The following is a 26,873-nucleotide window of genomic DNA, read 5'->3' as shown; positions in this document are numbered from 1 at the left end:
ATATTAAAAAAGGACAGCTATCTTGATGACCTTCCCTCCTACCTTGCCCAAGCTGTTATCAAGCTCTATTACTCAGCAGGGATGATTAAAACAAGTATATGACAGAAAAGCAGCATACTGAAAATCAAAATCTTTCCTGCAATGAGTCACTAAGGCAGTTAATCACATTTTGTTTACTATAAAGCTTTCAAACAAGAAAGTCACTTAAAGCTCTTAATATCAAATCTGTTTTCCAGCACAGAAAACGCCCACACTCATAATTAGGGGGCGTTTCAAGTCTTCTTTACACTGCTGCTGTCTTCAAGTCCACTTCCACTCCCACACTGGCATGTGAGATTTCCAGTTTTCAAACAAATTCATACTAAGAAACAAGAGCATGCAGTGCATGAAAACCTATGTGCTCTGCAGCTTCATCTCTGCTGAGGACGACGATGAAAGGAGAGCGAACCATGGTGGCTTGTTAAATAACCCTGCCGTGAGGAGCTGTGGATCCCTGGGCATGCATACACCAGCGAGCTCTGACATACCATGCTGCTCCATACTGGGATGGACTCTGGTTTTACACACTCTCCCCAAATTATCTGGCTTCTGCTGATGTTTTTGGAAGTCAGTTCCTGGTGTCTTGAAGATGCAAACTTAGTTTGAGAAATCCAAGTGAGCACAGGAGGACAGAAGGAGGAAGGGAGGAAGCGAGGATTCCCACATCTGCTGGAGTTTCACATTCACTGGATTTCTCTCAGTCTGCTAACAATTCCCAATCCATTTTCAAGATTTCCCCGTGTATATTGAACTGGCCTGGACACCACAGCTGCAGCAGATTACGCTGCCATACCACAGATCAAAGCACAGGGAAAAATCCCCATCCCCTGCTTGCAGACAAGCAGCAGCTAGTGCACCTCTGATGTTCCCCAACTGTCCTCTCTTTGAATGAGGAGAGGACGCACGAGGGACCAGAAGGAAAAGGAGCCAGGGGGCAGAGCATGGGATGACCCCATGAGACTCCAGCAGACCTGGAAGACCCTCCTGTCACTTGGATACATGCTACAAACATCTTGCAAGAAGTATCGTGGGGGCAAATATTAAGCGGAGTTCAAGAGGTGAACAATATGGACAAATTAAATGGAGAACAAGGAAAGGAAAATATTTTTTTATTACTACTATTTTTTGCAGCACTTTGGAGAGCAGGGCTCACATCCCCAAAACGGCATTTCTGTTCCATGCTTGCAGGGCACTGCTGTCGGATCTCCCACCTCCCGCGACCTCCTGGTAGCGTTGCTTCAGCAAAAGGGAAGGAGAAAAAGGGAACAGCCCATCTCCAGGCTCTAATGCAGCAAGGCACTCGGGTTTGAGCATCTGAAACAGAGATCCACGGATCAGCCTTAGGTGGGACAGACTCACGAACAAACTTGGAGTTTCGTTGTGTTATGGCTGTGCTGGAGGCAATGCCTGGCTGTGAGAAAGACTAGGATGGAAAGGTTTTAACAAAGGACTTTTCCACTAATTTTGGGTGGCATTTTTTGAGAGTAGGTTCTGGCTGATACCTTCAACATCCAGGAACATATAAAGGCATTTAGAACGTTCAGCAACTTCCAGGCAGCTGCTACTACAAACCTGCTGTACCATCCTCCAGCTTAATTGCGCTCTCACACACATGTACAAGTCTCTAGGTTTTGTGACGATTAAGTTCAAGGTTCAGGAAGCAACCGAAAACAAGCGACACTTGCAGAACCCTCTTCATATTTCCCAGTGTTTGGTGTTCTCCATGCCAAGTCTGGTTCCTTACCATCACTCGCAACTTCAATTCCTGACTGGTATTCAAGCTTCTCTAGATACCACGTGGGTTTTGATACAACATCAAAATTGACCTGTTAGCTCAGCACTAATTAGCATTGACAGAGGTTGGCTATGCTTACAGGTGGGCAGCAAGCAGAAAAATATTTCCAAGGGCAGCCACTGTTACCTCCTGAGAAATCGCTGTCGTACAGGGATCGGGGTCTTGCCAGCCCATTCACTGAGGAGCTGAGCTCTTCACCGAGCTCCAGTTGCTGGGTGATAAAAAACGACAGCGAAGTGTTCACCCACTGTAACCCGCTTTGAATACTGGACCACATCTCAACATACTAAACCATCCTCACTTTTATGGTCCTTTTTGAAGCATCTTGAAGATGTGAGTACAAGACGACACCATCACAAAGAAAAGGAAAGTCTTTCTCATCCTGCTTTCAGCTCCTTGTCCAACACAACTATCTCCCTGACTTTTTATTAAACTTGTGAAGTTAGGCTGCCCGCACAGCAGGGGCTGCGTGCCAGCTGCTAATGTCATTACTATTGGTTATCTTCTAAAACACCAACCACATTCCACAAGTCTGAAATATCGAAGAAAACCTCCAGATCTCAGGCAATCTGAAACAGCACTCGACACCGCACTGCATATGGGTATTCGCTACTTGCACAGCAATAGCACTGAGGAGTTAGTGTCACCAACCGGGACCCCATCGGGTAGGATGCTACACAAACGCAGAACGAAGCCCTGAGCCCCCTGGGTATCCTGTAGCATCACGGAATTGTAGGCTTAATTATGTTGGATAAGGCCTTTAAGATCATCCAGTCCAGCCCTAAACCTAACACCACCAAGCCCAGCTGCATTTTAAATACCTGGCACCAAGCAGGCACACCCGGTCACGGGGGCTTCCTCTGCCAGTTCAAGTCACTGCTTTTAGTCACAGTTCTCATTTGTACATGGTTTTGTGTTATTGCAGCTTGGTGTAACGCTCCTAATATCGTCAACATGGCAATGTAATAATTTGGGAAACACAGAAAAGATACACTATAGGTAGCTCAGTGCGCTAACTTGTTTCTCATTTTCTAAATTCCAAAATTCCTTGAGAAGTATTTTTTTCCTTTTTAAGTTGACAAATTTAAGAAGTTTCTTCCTAGTTCTGAGCTAGCAGAGCATCAGCTAAAACCTCAAATTCTGCATTTAGTTTGACATAAGGTTTGGAGACTAATGAACAGGAGACGGGGATTTTTGAAAACATTTTTTACTTCTCCCTTTTTATGATTCACTCCCATCATTAGATAAAACTAAAAAGTGTGTGTGCTGAGTGGGAAGGGAGCAGGAAAACAGCCTCTAAAGTTTATTTTCTTTTCCCAATGACAAAGGCAAACGCATGTTCACATGCTTACAACCCTAGGAAAAAACGAAGCACCCCCGGAAACGCCGGCTCTGTTTGCATACTGGGGGTGGCTGGAGAGACTTTCAAAGCCCTGCATATCAGAAGGGAAAGGTATTCAGCAATACAAATTAAATATAAGCTAAAGGGAAGGAAACAGGTGGCTAAGTGAACCAGCAATTGCCCTTTCACCTCCATGGCCTTGCTTTGAATCCAGCTCTAACCAGAATTATTAAATTCATACTGATGGGACGGTGGCTACAAAGACACCAGGGTTTGATCCTGCTGGCCGAGCTCACGGCAGCCCCAACGTGCACACCAGCCCCTTCCAGTAATAATACAGCCTGGCCTGGGAAGGGTAAAGTTGAGATCTTTGTCATATTGATTTACAGCCGACTGCAGCTCCAGGCCATTCTGCACACTCAGAAATCTCCTCGCGCTGCTGTCTGCATGAGAACTATAAAATGTTCACCCTGGATTGAATTAGCATCCAGAATGAAATATGTGCTCAATACCTTCTCCCCTACTAAGTTTGCTCCCTTTAGGGCACGGCTGAGGAGCGCAGGGGAGGATGGAGATGCAGCACCTGCTTGTACTTCGAAAACACCAACCTCCGGGGCTCCCAGGCTCTCACAATTAAGGTGCATTAAATTCACCAGCATTTTTCACAGGGGAAGGAAAATTACATTTAGGACCTTTAAAATTTTTTTTATTTATTTTAATGGTGTTCAATAAAATGCCTGGTTTTAATCACCACAGCCACTCTGCCGTCCTCGCTCAGCCCCCATGCGCTCTCCATCCGCCAGCCCCACTTTGCGCCCATGCATTCACACTCATATTTAAATAGCATTTCCCAAGCTCAGCTGATGTGTGCCCTTGGATACACCGCAGGTGTCATGACTGATTTTGTCACTGTACTTTTATTTGTCAGCTATAAATAAGATACCGGCTATGCAGAACAAGACCCCGTTTTGCCTCGAGCATCATCACTAGCTTTGATAGCTTACTACGGTGTTAAAGGAAAGATGACGATGCAGTCACTTGAGCAGATCCACAAGCAATCAGAGGGGAAAAAAAAAAAAAGTATTTCCCAGCAAATTCTTAGCAAAACCCTCACTGCACAACTTCACCCTCCTGCAAGACTTGACCCAGCCAGCAAGGCACCGAACCAGTCCCATTTATAAAACTCAGTAAGCCTGCTGAAAACTCACTATTTATGACTAATAAATTCTCTTTCAAATGCAGTATTTTGTTGAACACATTTGCAAGGTTTGCCAACTGGCGGCCAGGGGACTTTGGGGGTGGAAATCAAAATCACCCCTTCACTCCCACTGAATCAATTCCTGTCTTGCTTGACTGAGTAACCTCACATGCCCCCTCTCTTTCCCCATCACTGAAAGAATATCCAACAAAAGGGATTTCAGGGGAAATTAAGCCATAGAGAGGAAGTTTATGAACAGCTTTTGATTTCTACATTTCTTGAGTTTGATTAAATCGTGGCAGAAATCCCAAACCTAAGGCCATGGCACACAGTGGCACAAGGAATGTAACAGGACTGGGAGGCAGAACCGAAGAGGGATGCAAGCCATTCAGCTGCTGGCTGGGTCCTCCAAAGACAGCTTGCTGCTTGATTTTAGGGTCCTGACATCTGAATTTACACTGTAGCATGCCGAGGATCGCCGCCTTAAAACACAGAGAGGACGAACATGTGACGAGAATGGGTCCTCACTTTTCAACTGCATTTTTTTCAGTGAGAGGAGCACATCTGGATGCTGCTCCTTTTTATTGTATCATCCCTATCCCCTGCCATTAGGATTAAGCTGAACACTGAGTTGTGAAGACTGCCTGGTACCTGCTACCACTGGCAGAGGCTCCGTAAGTGGACCCACCCCCACACCCCTCCAGACCCCCAGGAACTGCCCCAGACTTTCTGAATCTGCAGAAGGCTGGGAGCGTGGGAACCATGCAGGTCCATCCCAGGACAGGCAGAGAGGAGCCCTTCCACCATGTCCATGTCACAGCCACCATGGGCACCGAGAAGCACAGAAACTCACCCCCAGCCTCCCCGCTCTGAGGGGCCTGCCCAGGGTGTCCCCCCTGGATGCAGCTCTGCCGCTCCAGTGGAGGATGCTGCGGACAAGGTCCACGCGGGTCCCCAGCTCCCCCAGACCTCCCACTAAGCTCTCACCCCATCTCTGCCCGCACAGACAGGCACTGCCCACAGTCTTTGCTCTCCAGCTTTACTTCAGACCTCTCCATCTCCTCCCTGTGTTCACGTGTTCACTCTTCTTCCAATTGCCCAATTAGCAGATTCCCTTCTAATTAAACCTGCCTATGCCCAAACAAAATCCCCAGCATTGCCCTTGCTCCTTCTCACCCACCACCTCCGCCAGACCCACTTTTTCCCCTGACCCCCTTCCCCAAACGACCAAACCCAAGCACAAGCATCAGTTCAAGATGCACCATCACAGTCAACTCCATAAGGATTTTACACTTCACGTAAGAAGCAAAACATCTCCAAAGACGACAAACTCTTCCCTTATTTACTTGATGCCAGCAAACATGACTCAGGGACCCGTCACCCGCCGCTGCGGAGCGATGCAGCATCTTGCCCCGCACACCCTGAGCCATGCAGCTCCTGCTCCGACGCCGCTCGGAGGGAGGGAAGTGGCTGAACTCCGACACGACAAATCCTTCCTTTTCATCTTACGCGGATTGCTCTGCCCAACTGTACCCCTTTCAGGCTGCTGTACTTTGGTGATTCAAAATGAAAAAAAGCCTAAATAATTAAAATGTCATTCAAGCTCTAAGCCGATATGAGTCACTGTTACAAAAAATATCTTAAAAATTCTTTCAGGAGTGGGGGATAATTATATTCCTCCCTATCTATTGATTTTTCTCTACAATGCAGATGTCAGATTTTCCACGGTTTTTTTCTTTTTCTTTTTTTTTTTTCCCTGGAGTGAGTGTCAAGGAGGAACAAAGCACTCTTTGAGACTTTTTCAGCCCAAAATTAATTCTGAAAAAAATGGTACAGACAGGCCAATAGCACGGGAAGCCGAGAAAAAGCCTGGTGACTCAAGCTATGTCTGCAAAACCCCTATTGATATCGGCTATGGTGAGCAGGGTGGGGTACGGGGCACCAGCATTATAAATTTAGAGTCAATTTGAAGACTTTCTTTCTGTGTCTTCACAATACAAAAGATGGGTAAAAAGAAAAAAATCTCAATGACGGCCAATGCTAAATTTTTCTCATAATATAAATATGAGACACTCCAGAGAAATCCTGACCGGTGCCTGGCACTTCACGCGCGCAGCCCCTTGCCAGCCTCTGCTCCCCCCAGGAGAAGCGGTTTCGGTACCTTTTGAAAGCCAAACAAGTATCCACGTATGCTGAAGACAAACCGGCTGTAATTTAGAACCCCAAGTTCACAGAAGAGGGAAAAGCTTTACAAAGTTAAAATTAATGAAAAAAAAATTGTTTAAGGGCTATAGGACAGGGCTGTAAGGGGACAGTCAGCTATGCCACTCCTCAATCATGCCTGACCCTGGCACCTGAAGCGCTCAGATCTGTGGGCTCCAACACGGTGTCTTTAGACACAAACAGAAACGCTAAAGCACTTGGAGTTTTCCCGCTGCTATGCACCGGGTCGCCCAGCCTGCTCCCTGCCTGCCTGCTCCATCTTGCTTCTGCATTTGAATTGAAAGGATAAATCTTGAAAAAAAATCTGGATTTTATTTCAGCCTCAGTAATAAGTATCATGGCTAAATGCTCTAATTCACCAGGGGAAAGATGCTTGGATGGGTGTGACGCTACAGCAGCAATACATGGCAGTGGCACAGTCCTCCTGCTGGATGTGTAAAACTGCCTCTGAACTCCATGACATTGTTTTATGACTTTTTTTTTTCTTATATACATCATAACAGACACAATATTTAATTCCCAAGGACAGCAAGGGCTCTAGCTTTTCGAAAATTCAAAACATTTTCTATGGTCCTTTTATGCCCCAAGGTTCGTGTTATGGCTATTGAAATTGTTTGCATACTTTTCAATATTTGCATAATTTATGAGCCCAAATCGTCAATTGTGGAGTGCTCTGGTGCAGGGCTTGCCACAAACCGCGCTGGTGGCAGAGGATGGTATTGGGCTGGGTCACCCAGACCCCCTGTGCCCCCCCCAGCCTCCCATCCGCAGGCTCTGCCAGCTGGTTCAGGAAGGATGCTCTGGACCACATGTGCCGCACTGGGGTGTTTTGAGGGGGGACACAGGTGTTAGGCTTTTGGGGAACTTTTTCCTACAACTCTGACAGCAGCAAACGAAAAGCTTTAAAAAAAAAAAGCTGTACCTGATGTTCATACAAACCTCTCGTTAAATGAACAGCCGCTAATTCAAACCTCTCCTGCTTCGTCCGTGAAGAGACACACACATCACAGGCTAGAAAACCTCCTCCTTAGCCAGAGAATGACAAGCTTATGGTCCTCAGGTGACACTGCTGTGTAAATTGCTTAATTCTGTACCTTGTGCATCAGTTCAGAGCCCAGAGTCAGCCCTACTCAGGTCCAAGCCTGCGCCAAGATGCTAGCACTTCCTCATCATCGGGAGAACGTTAGTTCTGGTCCAGCACAAGCAGATTATAGGACGGGGCTCCAGATTCTCTAGAAAAACCCACCTTCACGTGGACCAGCCCCACTGCAGCGGCAGGGATGGGCTTCGGTATGGCCCCAGGACCATATGCCCACAGGACAGGTCCCACCCGCGGAAGAGCTGAACATCTCCGTTCTGCTGCAACGGGCGCAGGCTGGTCCAGCGCCAAAGCTGAACTGGAGTCACCACCAAACGCAACTGTGAAGCACCTCAGCGCGACGGGCTGGAAAACACTTTTTCAGAAAGAGAAGTCACTGGTGTTGATTTTTGTTTTGTTGTATTTGTTGCTGGTTTTTCCCCCAGCCACCAGAAAGACCCTTTGAGAAGCCACCATGACTGCACCAGCATCTGATTGACTTTGAAGACAGCGCTGTGAGGAGTGGGTGAAAGGGATTTTGGAAAGTCCTTGGCATTAGCGGCTCCCTGCCTTTTACAGCCACCGAAGGAACAACAAGTCTTCCTGCCAAGGGCTATTACTAGACAAATGGAGCGAGATCAGAGGCACAAAGGAGGTTGCTAAGGAGTCAAGTGTGGGATCCCTGCAGAGAGGAGGAGGGCTGCAGCTGGGACGGCAAAGGTCAGAACATTGCAGACATCATTTTCCAAAAATTCCCATGAAGCCCCGGCACGGGAGCCGGGAGCCTGGCCCTGCCGCGCTCGCCTATGAATAATGAGAAAGCCATAAAAGAAAGCTCCCTTTCTTCCCTCCTACCCACGCTAATGTAATAAAACAAATTAGAATAATTATTCTCAATTTCAGAGCCATAATGCCCAGGATCAGGGCATGCTTGTCACTGAAATGACAACTACATCCGTTTGGTGGTTCTTCTTTTTTATATTTACAGAGATCACCTAAATTCCAACTTTTATTTTGTTACATATAATGCAATTTTACTACAGGCATCCAGATTCTGTTTGCTTTAAACTCTTCATTATTTTTGCCAGAAAGTTCATCTCCCTTATTAGCTAATCACATCCCCACCCTTTCCAGTAACCTTTAAAATGCCACCCACGTTATGACACTTTTAACAGAATCCAAGCAAAAAAAACCCATGAGAAATTAAGAGTTTAACACGAACCACTAGTTTCTAAAATAATTCACTGCAGTTGGTTAAAAGAAACATTTTTTTCTAATAGTAAAGAAAATAAAATATAATTTCAAAAGAGATTAAATACCCAATGAGATACAAACAATCTGGAAATAATTGATCCTTTCTCTGTGAAAACACCTCTCTGTGTGAAAGATGGACAACATGTACTAGGAAGCAATGATGAGAATTTAGTGGAAGGATTGATTGCTAATTATTATAAATCTTTTTGCACTATTTCTTTCCCAAGATTACCACTTTAAACGACCTTTTTTCCTCCTGTAAAAGGGGAAACGTATCTTTTGTATAGACTTGAAATGCCAGAGGATTTAAATTGTTTTCTAAGTCTCTAGCTGCCAAAAAATGCTCCGGGACTCCTCTGTTCTGCAGTGGCTTCTTCCAGGGATGTACTCGAACAGCTCAGAGAAGCAGAGCTCAAGCTCAGGGGGTTCAGTCTGTAGCTACATTGAGAAAGAGAAATCCAGAAAGTGGTGGGGTGCGGGGGGAAGAGAGAGAAATTTTGTTTACAGAAAGTACACCAAGGGGAGGCACCGCCAAGTCACAAATCACAACCTGAAAAGATGCACTTTGGGTTCCCTAAATTCCCCCTGTGCCCCTCATGACCTTCCACACAACGTACCCTGCATGAGGAGGAGTGGGAGGCGACTCCTGGGAAGGGCTCTCCAATACTGGAAGATAAGGGGGAGAAGGAAACCCCTTCCCCATGTGAGCCCACCCCTGGCTCCCGGTGTGCCATCAGCCCGGCGAGCAGGGAGCAGCCCCTGCAACAGTTTTAAGGGCATCGCACGAGGAAGATGTCAAGGTCATATTATTTTATAAAAATACATGTATATAATTAATATTACCATTATATTATTTCATAACACACATACTAAAGGATGTAATTTCTTGTAGCAAACCTGAGCTTGGGCAGCTTAAGCCCAAGCCTCGTGGCCCTGGCCAGGAGCGGAGCCTGTGGGGCACAGACCCATCTGCTCACAGACCCCGCCGAATGCTCCCAAGCCCAACACCTGCATCAGCCAGTGATAGATTGGCAGCTTTAAATCTGCATTTCCTTGCTTTGGGCACTTTTAAATTAAACTGGTAATGTGCTTTAAATCCTGTTTCCCTGCTTTTTCACTATACTCTTCAATCCTTTCCTCCAGAAACTAATCAAGATGTCTCAGACTTATACTCTCTGCTCCAGCCACCTTCCCCGATAACTTATTCCGTATGTCTGTGATCCTTACCAAGACAAAGCTTCACCTTAATTCCCTATTTACTTCCAGTTTCCCCGCATACTGTAACACTACCAGCACTTGAATCCTCCCCACCTCCTTGTTGCATCTCCAGTAGTGATAATTATTTGTACAGAGTGGGTCCTTTGACTAACGTACGTCTCAGCAGTGCTCCTGCTCTCTGCTAACAGGGCACTGCCAACCCATCCTGGTGCAAAGTAAAATGCTTATTGGAACCCCCTGAGAAAACAACCAGTTCTCCATTAGCAACCAAAACAAGCCATGATGCATGTGCACTGGCTCACCCATACATATGTGACCGTACAGCACCACTGCTCGCACAGCACCAGCATCTCCACCTGGTTACAGCAATGGGAAAAGGACCCAAAGAAGAGATGTGGGAGAGGCAGGTGGAGAGAAGCTCTGGAGGTGACTTCCAAGGTGCATGGTACTGCCCACGAGCAGAGGGGCACTGATGGGTCCTGTCCCTCACAGTGGGTCCACAACCCAAAACCCAGGGAACAACAGGGAAGTGCATGTCTGTCACAGCATTCTCCAAACTGTCAAGCTGCAACAAGGTCTTTTACCACCTCATACCAACACACTCTTCATGCCAGTCCCTCTGCTGCCTTCTCCTCATCTCACCTCATCCAGGGCCCACTCTCTCTTCTCTTGCTTCTTCCTCTCTCTGCTTCTTCCTCAGCTGCTCCCCCTTCATTGGTTCTCAACCCTTAACAGAACCAGCCACAGCTGCACCTTAGCTACATCGGCCAACCCACCGCCCCTGAAGCCAACCCACAGCTGTATGTTATCAATGCTAAATAACCCAGCTTCATTCCTTTACACATGTCAGTTCTCCATTTGCTACAGGACACACTAAAAGCGTTTTCCTTTCATTGTTGACCAGGTCTTGAGACACCCCATGCCAGCGACACTGGCTCCGCTCCCTGAGCAAGAGCACCCAAGAGCCCTGGACCACAGCAGGCAAATCCCAGTACCTAGCTGCTCCCAGACCATGGCTCTGCTGCCATGAAACAAGAATGCATCAAGTGTGCAAGAACAAAAGAGTGGGAATCTCGAGGCATTTAACTTTCTTGACTACCAATATTCCCACTGACATGTCCCTGGCTCAGAGTACGTGTCGGGATGGGATCTGTATTATCAACACAGCAACCACCAGCCTTCAGCTCTGTGTAATATAGAGAACTGCCAGGCTCCACGTTTGTGCCCCACAAAGAGAAAGGCAGAGAGGGAAGAGGCACAGGAAACAGCTTTAAATGGAGATGATGAAAAGCCACATAAATTGCAGCACACCATCACTGTTGGGCACTTCCAGAGGGACCACTCACACCAACAGCATCGTGGCCATCTGCCACGTGCAAGCAGCCGACACGCGCATTTGCTTTGGTGCAAGAAAACTCAATCTCAACTCTTGCTTCTCGTTGGCCTGAAGACCAACCTGACCTAAAGGCATTTCATGTGCCTCATGTTTTACAGGAGTGATACCAGCCATAAACAGATAACGACATTTCCATGCTGCTTTTAGCACCAGCCCTCCAAGTGCCAGCTGCACCGTTGCAGCCACAAAGAGCTGCAGTAAAACAGCAGCAGCTCACGCTTCCAGGCAGAGTTCCCTTGCACAACCTTCATCGCTAGCTTCATCTGCGGCAGCAATCCAGGCTTGCACGGCTGATACACACTTGTTCAAAACCTACATGCATACTTTGAATATCTCCAAACCTGAAATAACGTGGAGCAGGAGGGACGGCACATGTGCAAACACCATCACGCACCCCCATAAAAACCACTCCTGTCTCCTCCACGCAAAGCTGCCCACTGTTTAACGCTCTCTTCAGTTAAGCCAAAGATGTAACGATGCGAAGACAGATCTTGGCATGGAGCTGGGCAGGCCTGAACTCGGCTGCGCACAATTTTAGCAGCTCTGCGCTCGATGAACCCGCTCAAGCAGGAAGGAGCCCCAGCACCTCGCTGGGATGGGCATGGCATCCTCCGCCAGACAGGGCTCCCACAGCTCATCCCAGTTTCTTCCTCAACCTCTGGCTCAGTTTGGGACCTGTTTCCCCATCCCAGTCCCTAAGTCATATTTTCTGTCCCCAGCAGTGGGGCAGGTTTTATAGGGGGTTCTTTGGTTGCTTTGCTTTTTGACCTGGTAAGTCTTTGACCTGTCCAATCATTCCCACCATACTTCACCATATCCAGGTGGAAGAGGCGATACTATGTCAAGAGTTAGATCTGAACTCGTTACACACCCTGTTAATATCTGCTTTATCAACAGAAAGATGTGCTGATATGAGGAAACAGCCCTACATTTAACTGCCTCTTGACAAAAAAAACCCTCTAGTATGAGACCGGAGGAGCCGCGTGTAACTAGCAGAGGCAACCCAAAACCAGTGATGAAATCATGAAAGTCATGTCAATGTTCAAAAGCATCAGCCTTTTCAAGTCACAGCTCAGCTCGATGCACACCAAGCTGCAGCCTGAGGCAGCGTGGCATCCCACTGCAAGCTGGGCAGGGGGTGTCAAAGCTCACATAACACAAGACCCCAGGGCAGAGATATCAGGAGATGCTCCCAACACCCAGCACTGCGACCCCTCACCCACCGAGGCTGGCTGCTGGGGGCTCAAGGATGAACCTTGCTGCAGGTTCTTCCCAAAATCTAGTTAAATAACATTCCTGTACCTCTATCCCTTTACACGTGTTTTTTCAGTTACTAAGTTTTATCAGTGTTACTATAGTTATGCACACAGGTGCCGACAAAAATCAAATTCTCACATTTCTGAGCAAGCATGCATGCAATGTTTCTTGGACACTCAACTAATGAAGAAACAGAAACTCTATTTTATGGTTTGCATATGCAATCACTAATGACTTTCAGGATCCTAAGAGGTACTACAAAGTTTCAGCAGCACAGTGTTAGCAATTCATCAGCTCACAGCTACTCCCCAGCTCACCCCAGCACAAGCAGGGCAGGTATTTGGATTCTCCAAGCACATGGTTCTCACCTGCAGCAGGTAACTGCAGTAAATACATGAACTTGCCAAAATTGTCACTTACTTTCAAGTCTTTTGAAAAAAAAATAAAAAAAAAAAAAAGAGAGAGAGAGAATAGGACTAGCATTTGCGGAATGGGGTACCAGCCACAAATTACGTTTTCTGGTAAAGAAGAGCTCATCAGCAACACTGCTGCCTATCAGAAAAAAAAACCCACAAAAGCACCACAGGGAACTTGCCCATCTCGGAGGTAAAGCCCACAGCCTCACCTAGCACAGCATATGATCACAGCCCTGGGAACTAAACCAGAAGCTCCCCCAACAGCCCAGCCAGAGCACGAATGTGACTTGGCTTTGAAAAGCCACAAGGTGCAGGGGAGATGGCGCTCCACCGAACTGAGGAAGCATAGCTACTCCTCCAATGAGTCCCAGTACTGGGGATCAAGTGATTATAAAAATCTGGTGTTTGACTAAATCCTGCCAGGAGCCCCTCCAGACCCCCAGCCTGCAGTGAGGGGCTCGGAGAAGAGGCCGATCCAGACCAGGGAGCTGGACCAGCAGTGTGCAGACAGCCCCACCGCCCTCAAACCCATCAAATGCACCGAGTCCAACAACGGCTCTACAGGGAACAGAGCAGCTAGAAAAGAAACTCCACTGCTTAAATATATATATATATTATATACATATATATATATTATATACATACACACTTGAGAAAGGGTCGAGGCTTTGAGAGTGCAGCGTCGTGCCTTAGATGACTCCCCAAGTATTTGCAGATGTCAAAACACCTAATTACCACCAGGCAACATTGCCGAGCAAAGCACCTTCCTGACAGCATGGCCTGCTCCTTTCGGCAAGTCACCGCGGTTTGGTTAATGGGCTGAGCGCCCACCTTTGCTTACCCACCTCTTGATCCTTGTGGAAACACAAAACATCACTTTGCACCTTCCAAGCTTCAAGAAATCAGAGTGACAGGGTTGCAAGCAAGACAGCAAAGACATTAAGTCATTGAGCGCTTCTGAGGCAAATCAGCCCTTTAAATGTCTGTTTGCATCGCTTATTTCCTAACAAGCTGCTTGCTCACACAAAGGGACTGCTATTCTGTTGCCTCTGCATGTTCCTAAGAAGCATCCGTCTTTACATCCTGCACTAATGGATTATTAGGAACATCAAACATATAGATTGAATCACATAATTACACCTTTTAAAGAGTCAGCAATATTTAAGATCAGCCCAGCACTTGCTGCCAATCAAACGCCAGAAGCAGAGCCTGCCTGTGCTCCTCGCCTCCGGGAATATTTTATTTCTCATATGCTGTATCTCCCCTAAACAAACCCAGCCAGCCCCCAGGGAAGGCATGTACTTTAAAGCAAGATCTGGACATGATTTTGAGGGGGCAGAATTAGCCAGGAAACTGCAACACTCCCTTACAGCGGTCCGGAGCTGGACGATAGTGCTCACATGCTTCAGGAGAAAACACCTGGTTAAGACTAAGAGAGGAGGAAACAGGAGCATGCTGGGGATGCTGCTGAGTGTCAACAGCAATATTCACCTCCTAAGCAGGAGAGAGATAAACAGCAAGACACAAAAGAAAAGGCAGCAGCAAAGCAGGGGAGCACAGTACATCGGTGAGCTTCATGTGCCACTTAGACATCTTCCACCAGCTCTGTGGACTTCCACAGTTTATGTGGCAGAAAGTATAAAGACATATTGCTGCTCCAGCACTTCTAAATGAGGAGGCTGTAAACAAGCCTGTGGGGTGACAGGATATGGGAAGCTTTCGAGATGATTGTTCATGTGCTCTGGAAAGATGGATAGCAACAACCATGCTAATTTGAGTTAGAAAACAACATCTTTTAAGTCCAGCCTCCCTTCTCTAGTGTCAGATTTATTTTGCATCCAGCATCTTTACTGGGCTTGATCTTCTGTTCCTTCACAGGCTGATACAAGAGGGGCTACAACGGGTATGGGCACATCAGCATTCACTTTGGTAGGAATTCCCAGGACTTCAATGCAAAGTCTCTGGTTGCTAGAGCTCTCCCATATATGTTACACTGAATGGAAAAAAAAAAAGGGGGGCTGACAAGTGAAATCGACCCCCATGTTCTGTTTGTGATATAGAAACTGCCTGCAGGCAACAGGAGAGCTCTGGGGTAAGAACCTGAAGTCCTCACTGGGAGCCATCACGTTGCAAAAGAGAGACAAGCTTGCCCATTGAAGGTGCGTTTCAGACCCCACAAGACACTGCTCACCTAGCGTCTAGCACAAGGTGAGAAAACCCAAGCTGAGCCAATGGAACGCTGTTTGCTTGGAGGATGGCATTTTCCAAGGAAAGCCTTACCCCAACCAGCTAGGAGAGTCCTCGGCAAACCATGCGGGAACGTCAAACTTCCTCTCCGTGTAAGATAGAATCATTGCCAACCCACCCCTGGGAAAAACTTCCTTCAGTCCACGGTTGTGCACGTGCTTCAGCTCCTGCCCAGATTAGGGAAGAAATCAAAGATGGGCTGTGAGCAGGTGCACCTGCGCTGCAGGAGATACTTCGGTTTCACACAAACTCGCTTCCCTGTGCCTGCAAGCGTCATTACCCCAGCCAAGAAGGAAATGTACACGTGTTTGGGCCCCAAAACGTTAAAGATACCATCAATCACTGATTTCCACTTGCTTGTATAGATCCCCATTTAATGACCTTTCCATGTTTTCCTCTCCTATGGCTGTTACTTATGTATCAGTGACCCAGACAGACAAGGGACTCGAGGGGCAGCATCTCTTCTGCAGAGGGCTCTTCCTAAAATTATGGGAGAATTATTACTCTCCTGATAAAACCAAGAAGCAGCACAGAGATAACAGTGACTAAGATGTCTGGTGAGCACGATTTTCCTTTATACCCAAGCTGTCCCATAATTCAGAGTATATATTACAAGTTCGGAGGAACAAGGCAAAGCTCAGCCAAACTCCCCTTTAAAAGGAAAGCAGGATGCAAACTTGGTGATCATGTAACTCGTTAAGAAATTTAGCTGCATTTCCCTGCACTTAGTGTCATGGACTGTTAATTCTTTCTATAATCAACATCATGACTGAGACGAAGCATTTCAGAAGCTGAGAAGCATCAAGACTGCAGGAATCAGCCTCCATCCATCAGGGATGAAGGGGCTACACCGACATTCGGTGAAAATGACATCAGTGATAAATGGCCCAAATAATACACTCATAATGAGGCTCCCAAAACCAAACCAACCCACCCCAAAAAACCACACACACATGCCCCCAACCATGCTCCCCCCAAGCCCTGCAGGCAGAGCAAAGTCTATCTACTGTTGAAGGTAACCTGCATCTTGGACTTCACGAGGTTAGAGGATTAACAGGTCACCTCACAGGATCTAATCCAGCAAGGCAGGAAACACTCTCAGCTCCTCTTGAATCACTGCACAGGGGTCCTGCAGGGACTGGGACCCCTCGGGTCACCCCCACGAGTCCTCATGATTGTCGTTAAAGGCCAGCCAGTGCTGTGCTACTGCAATCACAAATCTTTAACAACTTCAGACCTTTGCTGCCCTCAAAAATATAATGAAGAAACCACACAGGCCAGCTACTAAAGTGCTTATCATTCTGCACTTAAAGGAGAGGACAGGAAATTTAATTTGTAAAAAAACATAGATGGATATTTCTGGCAGGTTAGCGACCTTCAACTGTGTTCCCTAAACAGTACCTTAAGACACTTGAAAACTACTGTAAAAACCATGCCTCAAAGTGGCTAGCATGTTAAGTTTTAAGCGCTGCTTTAAACTTGTTAGAAATCCTTCCTCAGGTGGAGAGCAGCTGCCCTCGAGCCTGTGACCTCCCCACAGCCATCCCATGGCTTGAGGACATACAGCTCCAGCCAGCTTGAGATGTGAATGGCACCTTCTCCAGCCAACTCTGAAGGATCTCAATTTTAATCAAGTCAGCATGATGCCCAAACGAGAAACCAGATGGCATCAAGAACAACAGGCACTTTCTCACAAAAATTTAATGGCAAAAATTTAATACCGAAACCACTCTTAGCTTCTCATCCAAAAAAAGTTTCAACAAACTGTTCTCATTTGACCAACAACGTACCCTTCATACCTGTTGCATCAGCTGCATGGAGACCCACATCTCATCATCTGTGATCTTCACGTGGACTGCAAATGATTGCCCCCAAGGAGCTCTGCACAACGCCAGCAGCAAGCCAACAGGCCAGCTGGCACCAAAGGGACAGCCAGCAGCAAGCGCCGGCACAGCCCAGCCCTGACGCTACCGGGACAGTGCCCCGTGCAGCACGATGGTGCCAGCCCTGCAGCACCCCCGCTGCTTCTCCAGGTACGGACTCCTGATACTGCAGCAGAGCCCGTGCACAGATTTACAAGCTGCCTTAGTTGGTTTAAGGCAGGCCATTTTTAGGGATTATCTTCCTTTATTCTCTCCCAAACCCATACACTGTACTTCACCTGGCTACCACATTTCCCTTCCAGCACCACTTTCCCATAAAGAGCACCAAGCTCCACAGACACTCACATTTCCATTCCTTTCCTACCAGCTGTTTTGCTAAGGACTTGTTGTGGTTTAACAGTCAAACCCGGGAGAGAACCATTCCAGCTTTTTTTCTAATTGCAACTTCCCAGCTGTCCCAGGAAAAGCCTCCATGAAAACAGATCACAAGAGCCCGAGTAATTTTGCATCTACCTACCTAACCACAACAGCTTGTTTGCCATGAGGCTCCTGACATTTTGTGTTCAGCCCACCATGGATCTTCCCATTAGCTCCATCTCCTGCTGGCAGTGTCAAACAAGACCTTCTCTCCACAGGAGTCAGGCATCCTGAAAGACTGGATTTCTGCAATTTAAAGTTGCAATTACAGATGCATCCAGTCGCCTCCATCCCAGGGTATGGCAGAACGTACCGCCCACCTGAACTCCAACCAAAAACCTTACAGCATTTTAAAAGCATTACAAAGGTGACTTTGTCTCACAGAATCAGAATCATTTAGGTTGGAAAAGACCTTTAAGATCATCAGATAGTCCAACTGTTAACCCAGGACTACCAAGTCCCCACTAAACCATGCCCCTAAGCGTCACATCTACCATAAACCCTTATAGAATATTTTCAACCAGCAGTTGCATTAAAATCTATGGGATTATCTACACATGCAGATATTGTATGGGGTCATAGAAAGCTGGGCTGGAGCGGACCTTCAGGAGCAATTTTATCCATCAGTATTGCCCTGCAGCAAGCTCAGATCTATTTCATTAATAATGAGCAAGAATTGCAGGAATTAATAATGAGCAAGAACTGCAGCTTTAGGAAGCTGAGCAAAATTTGGCAATGCTACACCATAGCTAATTAACACAACATCAAAGAGTGGGTTTTGAAATACACTTGCACAACACGTGCAAAATTTTATCTTTGGTGCAACAAGCGTACAGCACACGTTTTCCAAGAATATCTACTGCAATAACATATCTGCCTCTAACAAAGTTGTCTTGAAAGTAGCAAACACTAATGCTAACACAAAAAAGTTTGTCTTTCATTTATTTTTTAAGAGCTTGACTACAGATTCAAGCACTTTAAGAGCTGGGGTGACAGTAGGACTTTAGAGCAAATGGACACAGGAATGTCCCACCTGCCTGCAATCTCCTTCTACAGTGATAACCCTTAGCTTAAAGTTTTGGGATATTTTGAAATGTCCAAAATGCATACTGAGATGACGGGATAATGCCCCTGCCACACCTTTGTTTTAACAAGGATGTGTCAGCTCCTGATGGATTCTTTTACAAGCCACTTGGGAATTTCCACTGGCACAGAGACAGTAATGCAGCAATTGTTTTCTCTGAAAACACGGAGCACAGAGTGACATTACAGTAAAGCACGCACAAAGAAAAAATAACTCAGGGTAAAGCTCCTGGGAAGTACCCACTGGACTCCCAACCATCTTATCAAAGAGCCACAATGCCCAAGTCTCAAACTTCACTTTTATTCCTTTTCAAGAGCCAATCACACCAGCAGCACCAACATATCAGCACAGGTATTCTTACTCCTGTGTTTGTCCTCCTTAAAATAAACACTAATAGTTGAAAGATTCTGTGAACCAGAGGATGAAGCATTTCCTACTACATGCTTCTTCCTTGTAACCAGAAAAAATCCTAAACCAGAGGACACCAAAGTATTGGACCAGGGGTAGGTTTTCTGTTAGGATGAGACACTCCATTTGCTGACATCTCAAAAAAGCAAAAACATGAAGTCCCACTTACCGCTCCAAGCATGATCCTGAAAATCAGCCACCGAAAGCCCCAGATGACGATGCTGGAAGGAGGAGTGTGCTGGGGCAGGCGGGAGAGGGTCCACAGTGGGCAGAGGAATATCCCCAGGAACCCTGTTTCCAGGAGCTGTGATTCCCATCCTGTAGTGCCAGCATGTCAGAAATGAAAAAGAAAATGGTTATTGTACAAGTCCTGTAAGTTATGCTTTCACAAATTTTAAACACCCAAGAAGAAAAAAAAAAAAAGCAAAACAAACCACCAACAACTTGTAATGCTTTTTAAGTTTAACTTGGGGAAACTCAGGTTCCAAACTCTGTCCTCATACACCCATCACACACACTGGGAGGTCACACTTTGAGCTCCAGTATGAATGATGTGCAACTGCATGTGGTGCATCGGGTTGTGGTGTTCTCCAACCACACACACGGACACTTCTGTTGTTTACATGGTTATTTTATGCAACACAAAGCAAAAGAAAATACAAGAACTTCTATGAAGCAGAGTTAACTGCCCTGGGAATTGGCAAGGTGACCCAGGCACACAACCGATCGGTGCCGCTGCGATTCCTGCAATCATGGACTGACCGAGCCACTGCCAACAGTCCCACTGACTACTGGATTGGTGCCCAAATGAGGCAGTCTTTATCTTCAACAGGAAATTATTAAAATCACATTAAGTCTTATTCATCATCAATATTAACGTACAATGAGAAGCTTTGAATTTTAAATTGCAAAGAAAAATCATAGTGAAAAAAGTCCAAATCACCCATCAAGCCAGTTTTACACACTGCAGGATTTAGCAAAATTACTCTAGATTGAATACCAGTAGAGTGAGATGAAAGCACAGCCTTGAAACCACACAGCGAACCCATTACCTGCAATACTGGACACTTTGGAGAAGGCAGATTATAACATACTTCATTCAAATCTACATTTTACATTTTCTTTTTCCAGCGCAGCATATTGTATAAATATTGAAATTATTATTCCGGAAGAGCAGAACACAGCAGTTCTGTTTTGACAGGTGAAGTCCAACCTCCACTATGTTTTTAAGGAACAACAGACTGATGCCAAAACCAAATTACTCCTACTTTGTCCTACCTCCAATTACACACTCCAATTTTCAAATATTTCTGCACAATACAATTGCACTCTGAAGCCATTAAAAAAACAAACAAACAGACACTAAATGGCACACTAGTGGGGACAATTCCTGAAAACTCAGCAACCTCTTCGGAGCTATTTAAGATGCTGGTATTCCCATCTACATGGCTACATAAATTAAACCAGATAGTGCCCATGGGTCCCTTGTAGCCATGTTCCTTTTCCCAAGAGCCCCCCAGGTGCTTTACCAGCTTCCAAATGGCAGCAACAACGTGTGGTCCATAACACCTCCCTTCACCAAACAGGCAGGGAAACACCTACCAAAGGAATTAATTTCTTCCAGCTCCAGTCTAAGACACCTGATTGTGCACCAGGTTGAGATTTTTCAAAGCTGCAATTTGACTGTCACACAAGCAAGACTATGTTGAACCTGCTTTAAAATACTTTAAGCAGCAGTCATGCAATCTCCTTTTTTTAACCTTAATATGCACAAAGTCCCTTAAATCAAAATGTTGTTTCTTTTCTCAAAAAGATTATTTTACATCAAACAACTATTAAAAAATACCCACTCTCCCTCCATACATCCTGTGGTTTCTAGAATAGATAACCCAACTGCCAAAATTAGCACTTTTGAGTGGACAAGCGAAGTATATTGTTATAAAAGCAGCTGCACCAGGAAAGCAATGGCTAATGCAAAATGTGAAAGGTTAATTGTTACTAAACCCAGCCACAAATAGCAGTTATGGGTCTAACTGGCACCAAAATGGTAGTATATCTCCTTCATTTCTGCCTGCACAAGAATCCCACTGTTATCAGTGTTTTCATATGTTAATCACTGTGTTTCCCTGCAGACATATAGGATGCACGCTGGATGGCTGAGCAGGAAGGCGGACGCTTCTAGACCCCCAAACGGCTTTGCGATCCCTACGTATGCATCTCCCTTCCAGAGCAGCATCGCCTCCCACCGTGCATGAGACAGTGGCAATTTTTAAAAGTTGTTTTTAAACCAAACACCTAGGGAGATGTTTGTGTGCATAGAGGGAAGTGGCACGAAAGGATCGTGCAATCCTGGGTGACACGTGTCTTGTGCGTGAAATGGGCTATACGAGCACACAACCAGCTCGCCGGGCCGCGTGCATGAGCGCGCGTGTGTCCGAAGCGAAGTCGAAGCTTTCCCGGTATGTGCTGGCCTCCAAGGATCATGAGTTCAGCCTGCACCTGTGCTTCTTGTTCCAAAGCGACAAGTTTGAATCCTGGCACCACCACCACCCGGCTGTGAGTCCAACAGCATAATCCGAGGCGAACGGTGCCAGCGAGGGGGACAGCTCAGCGCCGCGGCAGGAGGGAGCACCGGAGCAAACAGTGCTGCCAGCTGTTGGGAGAAACCTCTTAAATTACCCACTGCTGACAACAGGGACTGGCAGCGGGTGCAGCTAAGCCGGCACCAAACAGGGTTTAACTGGAAGTGCAGCCAAGGACAAACTACGGTCACAGCACCGTTTTACAAGTCTCCGTCTAAACCTCCTCGGCTTGTGGCTAAATCCTGTCCTGCTCTGGCTGCTCTGCACCCGTTGAGGGCAATGGGCAAATCTGCTAGCGCAGGTGAAGTGCTGTGCTGTCCTTTGCTACTGAACTTTGCAGTAGATCACAGCAAGTTCCTGCGAAAAAACAAGTTTAAGATGCAGATATGCACGGAGAGCCTCTGATTAATTAACAAGCCTCTTCCTGATGGACTGCGTCTCCACAGCTGGTAATGTGGTCATGCAGATCAATTTTCCGCACTAGCACACATCACACCAACAGTCACATTTGCTGCCCTCGGCAGGGGCAGCTTCTCTCCAGCCTCCACCCATCGTTCCCCCCAGCAGCCTCTCACCCTGGACCCTTCCCTGCAGCAGCCCCCCAGCTCCCCGACCCATGGCCAGAGCTGCACTGCTCTCCCCCTCCCCATTCAGCACAGGCTCATCCTGACTGTATCATGCTATTCCTCTTACAGGCTTCATCATGTGCAAACAAAGTACTGCTTGATGCTACTCCATAAGCAATGCAAGTACTTGTGATGGCAGGATTATCCAAGATGCTACGTGTGTTATGTTTTCTACTAAAAATTACAGCCAAATCATCAAGACTTTCAAGGATGCAAACATGTTGCTCAACACCACAACTGCATCCACAGTACAGTGTAAAAGGGGGGAGCTCTGCTCCATCTCACATTCACTTTACTGTAAATTGATATTACAAAGCAAGATTACAAGATCCGTCAACAGAAACCTTGCGTTTCGAACTGCTGACTTACAAACAGTTGTTCACGTCCACCCCTTGTAAGCCTCGCACTCAAAATCCCTTGCAAGCTTTAGACAGGTTTGAGGCTGTAACCATGTGCCTGCTGAACACTCCTGAAGTTTGAGCACTGCCAACTTTTAACACCGCTTTTGAGGCTCACAAAGCCGAAAGACACTGTGAGACCCATCAGGAATCAACCAAGTCATCACACCTTGGCATGGAAGACCTTAGGAACAACTGGTACTTAGCTGACCCATGCAGCTAAGTAATAACAGTATTTTTCTCCCTACCCTTATCCTCCTCTTCCTGCTACCAAGTGGGCAGCATTGATCAGATGTATTTGCTGATGCGGCAGTGCCCAGCAAAGGAGCCCAACACAACCACATCCTCCATCTCCACCAAACATACTGGGAACCACATACCAAACCCTCCCCCAAGCTGCAGAAATTCCCACCTGCGATGTTTTTTAGGGCAGTTCTAGCACAACAAAAATATGAACACAAAGAAAGTCATCTCCATGATCTGGGTGGACCTACAGGGGGAATCAAATGGTCCCCCACTTTGAGGCCATGGGAGGGGAAGGCAGGTGCTGGGCATCAGAAGATTTAGAAGCATCTGCCTGGCAGCCACGGAGCATCACGCAAACCGCAAAACCAGCGGCAATACAGGAATTAAAGGACTGGTACCAGAGCAAAGATCTCCTGCCCGTCGTGATGCAGTTTATCACATACAGCAACATTTCCCAATCCTATTCAGGAGTGAAACCCATTTTATAAATGGCAGCAAACCCCAGGATATTCTCAGAGGCATCGAGGCTATCTCAGAAAGGCAGCTCCCATCCTCAAAAGTGCCAACCAACACATCCTTAGTGCCCAGGCTAAATCTCGGGGCTCACCTCCAACCCGGTCCCTCCGGTCCCAGCACACACTGATACTGCTGGGAACGAAAGGGTCACGTTGTTGACCCACCTGCTCCTGTTTTCTTCAGTTGGATCTAGTCAAATTTCAGCAGCTGCAGAGCGGCACAAAGCGCCCCATTGTTATCTCCCGCGCAGCCGGAGAGGGAGCCATGGGTTGGGTTTTTTTTTCTTTTTGGGGAAAAAAAAATGAAATAAAATAAACTGCCAATGGCGGCTGCACTCGCCCCACACGCGTTTCAAATGTTTTTTACATGCTCCAAACTTGATGTGGCAAAATCCATCGTTTGGCATTTTCTAGAGGTCTCTGCAGGGGCAGGGGAGGAGAAGAAGGAGAGGACGTGTCGGGAGACAAGACAGACAGGGAAGGGGAGCAAGCAAAAACAAAACCAAAAAAACCCCAACCACCTTTCTCATACACTTTTAGGGTTTTCAAATGTTTGTTTGTTTGGTTTTTTCCTTAAAATTATATAAACCCTCCAAAAGTTTAAATTTTCAGCTAGGAAATTCAGTTCAACTTCAAGCGATCTCTTGAGTCAAAACCCATTTGCAGCTCAAACGAAGAGCTGCAAAAGCTGGCACCGCACGGTCTCACCGAGTCCTTTGCCAGAGAGACCATACACATCGGCAGGAACATCTGATGTGCTGTAGGAAACATTACTGGTGCTTAACATTTAAAAAAAAAAGTCAATTTTGCATGAACAATCTCCAGAAAAGTTCAAAGCAGCCCCATTATGGCTCCCTATAGAGAGTATAATTTCTAATGGAATATAGATTATATAGCATTATATTATTAAGGTTTCGAATTTTCATCTTTATTATTTACCATCAAATATCTGATGAAAAAAACGGCCAGGTTACAGCAGCTTGTCTACAGCTACAGGGGAAAGGCAGTGCAAGCCCTTCCCACCCAGCCCTGCACACTGCACCTTCAGCCTGCCTGCATCCCAAACCAGTTTTCTGTTTACATGGACAGTCAGGGAGAAAGCAACGAGGCAGAGAAGGGTAGAAAGCCTTCAGAACTAAATACTAGATACAAAATAGTCAGGTCCGGAGAGAGTGAAGTTTCTTCTTTTCAATTAATCTGATTTTCCTCTGGAAAAAAAAAAAAAAAAACAAAACAACAACATCTGATCAAAATCAAACCCGACACCTAGCTATGGTAGAAATAGCTCAGCTAATTCATTTTTATTAATTCCCCTACATAAAACATGGGATAAGGTGAAACAGCAAACCGTCTCTCTTTGTATATATGTATCTATACATAAAATGTTTAGAGGGCACGTTGGCATGGCACAGACAAATGCTTCTACAATATACACGCATTTTACAGCTCTGCGCAGCCAGCAGGCAGAGGCGCGGGAGCGGACAGTGCAGCTGTCTGCCTATGAATATTGTGTGTCAGACGCCCCAGCAGCCAAAGCAAGGGAGATACCCAATACGGACTGACTTACACTGGAATTAGATTAACTGCTCCTGAGCCTCTCCTCCCTACCTCCCTGAAATTCAGTATGATATAATTTTAGCTATAGCGTTAAAACACCTGTTGAAAATAGTATGGTTACACCGATGACTACAGGATACTCCGACCAAGGACTTTAGCCTGCAAACACTCGTTGCAACCACCATGTGTGGTTCAACCGATGCAAACGGACCTGTTGCCAGCAGCAACAACATCCCAAGTAATTAGGTGTTTACCTGGGGTGCGATCCCCATGGGTACCGGGCTGCTCTTTGCCTCTGCGCCCACCGCTCACCCCTACTGCCCTCCCCCGTCAGGGTCTCCTCCTTCACCCTGCCATCCGTGCTCATCACCCACTTGCAGAAACACACAGCAGATAAGAAAATGCTCAGAACTGTACTGACATAGCAATACTTTTAATAAGTACATACTGTCTGAAAAGAGAACAGTCAGTCAAACCCTAGCCCTCTTTTCCAGCTACGAAAGATAAATCTCAAAAACCCAACCAAACAACAACAACAAAAAAATAAAAAAACAACCCCCAAAACCATACAAAAACCCACCCATGGAGAATAAATGTGTCTGCTTTTTCCTTACTTTTTTATTCTTTCTAAAACCAAAACACTCTATAAATAATTACAACTTTCATAATTCATAGCAGCAACTTCCTCGAAGGAAAACAAAGCTCCTAAATATCCTAAAAATAACTGCATCGTTGTGAAGTGTCTTGCTAACATGTCCTCTAGTAAGTCAAAATACTGCGCCTGCCGGCCAACTACAAATACCAGTTTTTATCTCCAGCGTGAAATACTGGCCACACTAAAACCCATGGCAAAATGATCACCAGTTTCAACTGGGTTTGGCTTTCACGCTGGAGTTTCAGATGTCTCAGCTACCACCTGTTGAAACATGCTGGCTTCTCCTCTCCGCTGAGCACAAGCGCCAGGGAACGGGCTCACCGGCCAGCCCCGCGGCAGGGGACGAGCATCACCATGTTGAAGATGACACTAAAGACCCAAGTGAGCAGGATCCATCCGCTGCTACACCATTCCAGGCTTAAGGAGAGCAACAACTAGATGCAAACAGCTTCAACTACAGGAGGAAGAAACCTTTGCAAAGCAGAGGATGTTCAGCAAATTGCTGCAACTCGCTCTGCAGCAGTTCGCACTGTAGCCAGTTGTGCTCAGCACCCCAGAAGCACTGGGCACCCCATGAGGCATCGCCAGCAGCTGTCCTTCCACTGCAACGTTGCCCCTTTTTGCCTTTTTTCCAGTCATTTTTCCTTTTCCACAAGGACAGCAAACCTATCGGGGGAACAGACTCACTCCCCTCACTCTCTAGCTTTCCAAATATCAGTAAAAAGCAGAAGCACAAAGAGTACATACATGAAACGTTCAAATTTGTGTCAAGTTTTAAAAGTTTCCCAGGGCTCCCAATAGACAGGATTTAGGAAATTCCTAATGGAAAGACCAGGTCTCTCTGCAGTCACATGGTCTGCCTGTAAACACGAAAACCCTGTTAACAGTGTCACAGAGCAGTTCTGAATCTCCTCCATCAGCAGGCAGAGAGCGTGCACGCAAGGCTTGGATTTGAAATAACTTAGGTTTTCCAAACAGGGGAGAAGCAAAGCCCAGGCACTGGCATTGCACACACACCTTAGAGGCGCAGCAAAGCTCT

General features: G+C 46.4%; 1 protein-coding gene across 8 annotated transcripts in view; it reads right to left on the bottom strand.

Annotated features, from left to right (window-relative positions):
• The window catches only part of LMF1 (lipase maturation factor 1), a 218,164-nt gene that overhangs the window by 137,676 nt on the left and 53,615 nt on the right, over nt 1-26,873 (bottom strand). For all 8 annotated transcript variants that reach the window (XR_005827344.1, XR_005827345.1, XR_005827346.1 and 5 more), the window contains one exon: nt 19,425-19,573. Coding sequence is in view for 5 of the 8 variants with exons in the window: in XM_040590105.1 (XP_040446039.1) it covers nt 19,425-19,573 (149 nt within the window). In the remaining 3 variants the exon portion in view is untranslated. The remainder of the gene's footprint in view (nt 1-19,424; nt 19,574-26,873) is intronic.

The sequence above is a fragment of the Falco naumanni genome, chromosome 4, assembly GCF_017639655.2.
Source record: "Falco naumanni isolate bFalNau1 chromosome 4, bFalNau1.pat, whole genome shotgun sequence".
NCBI classification, from domain to species: domain Eukaryota; kingdom Metazoa; phylum Chordata; class Aves; order Falconiformes; family Falconidae; genus Falco; species Falco naumanni.
This window is presented reverse-complemented; position numbering and strand designations above follow the sequence as displayed.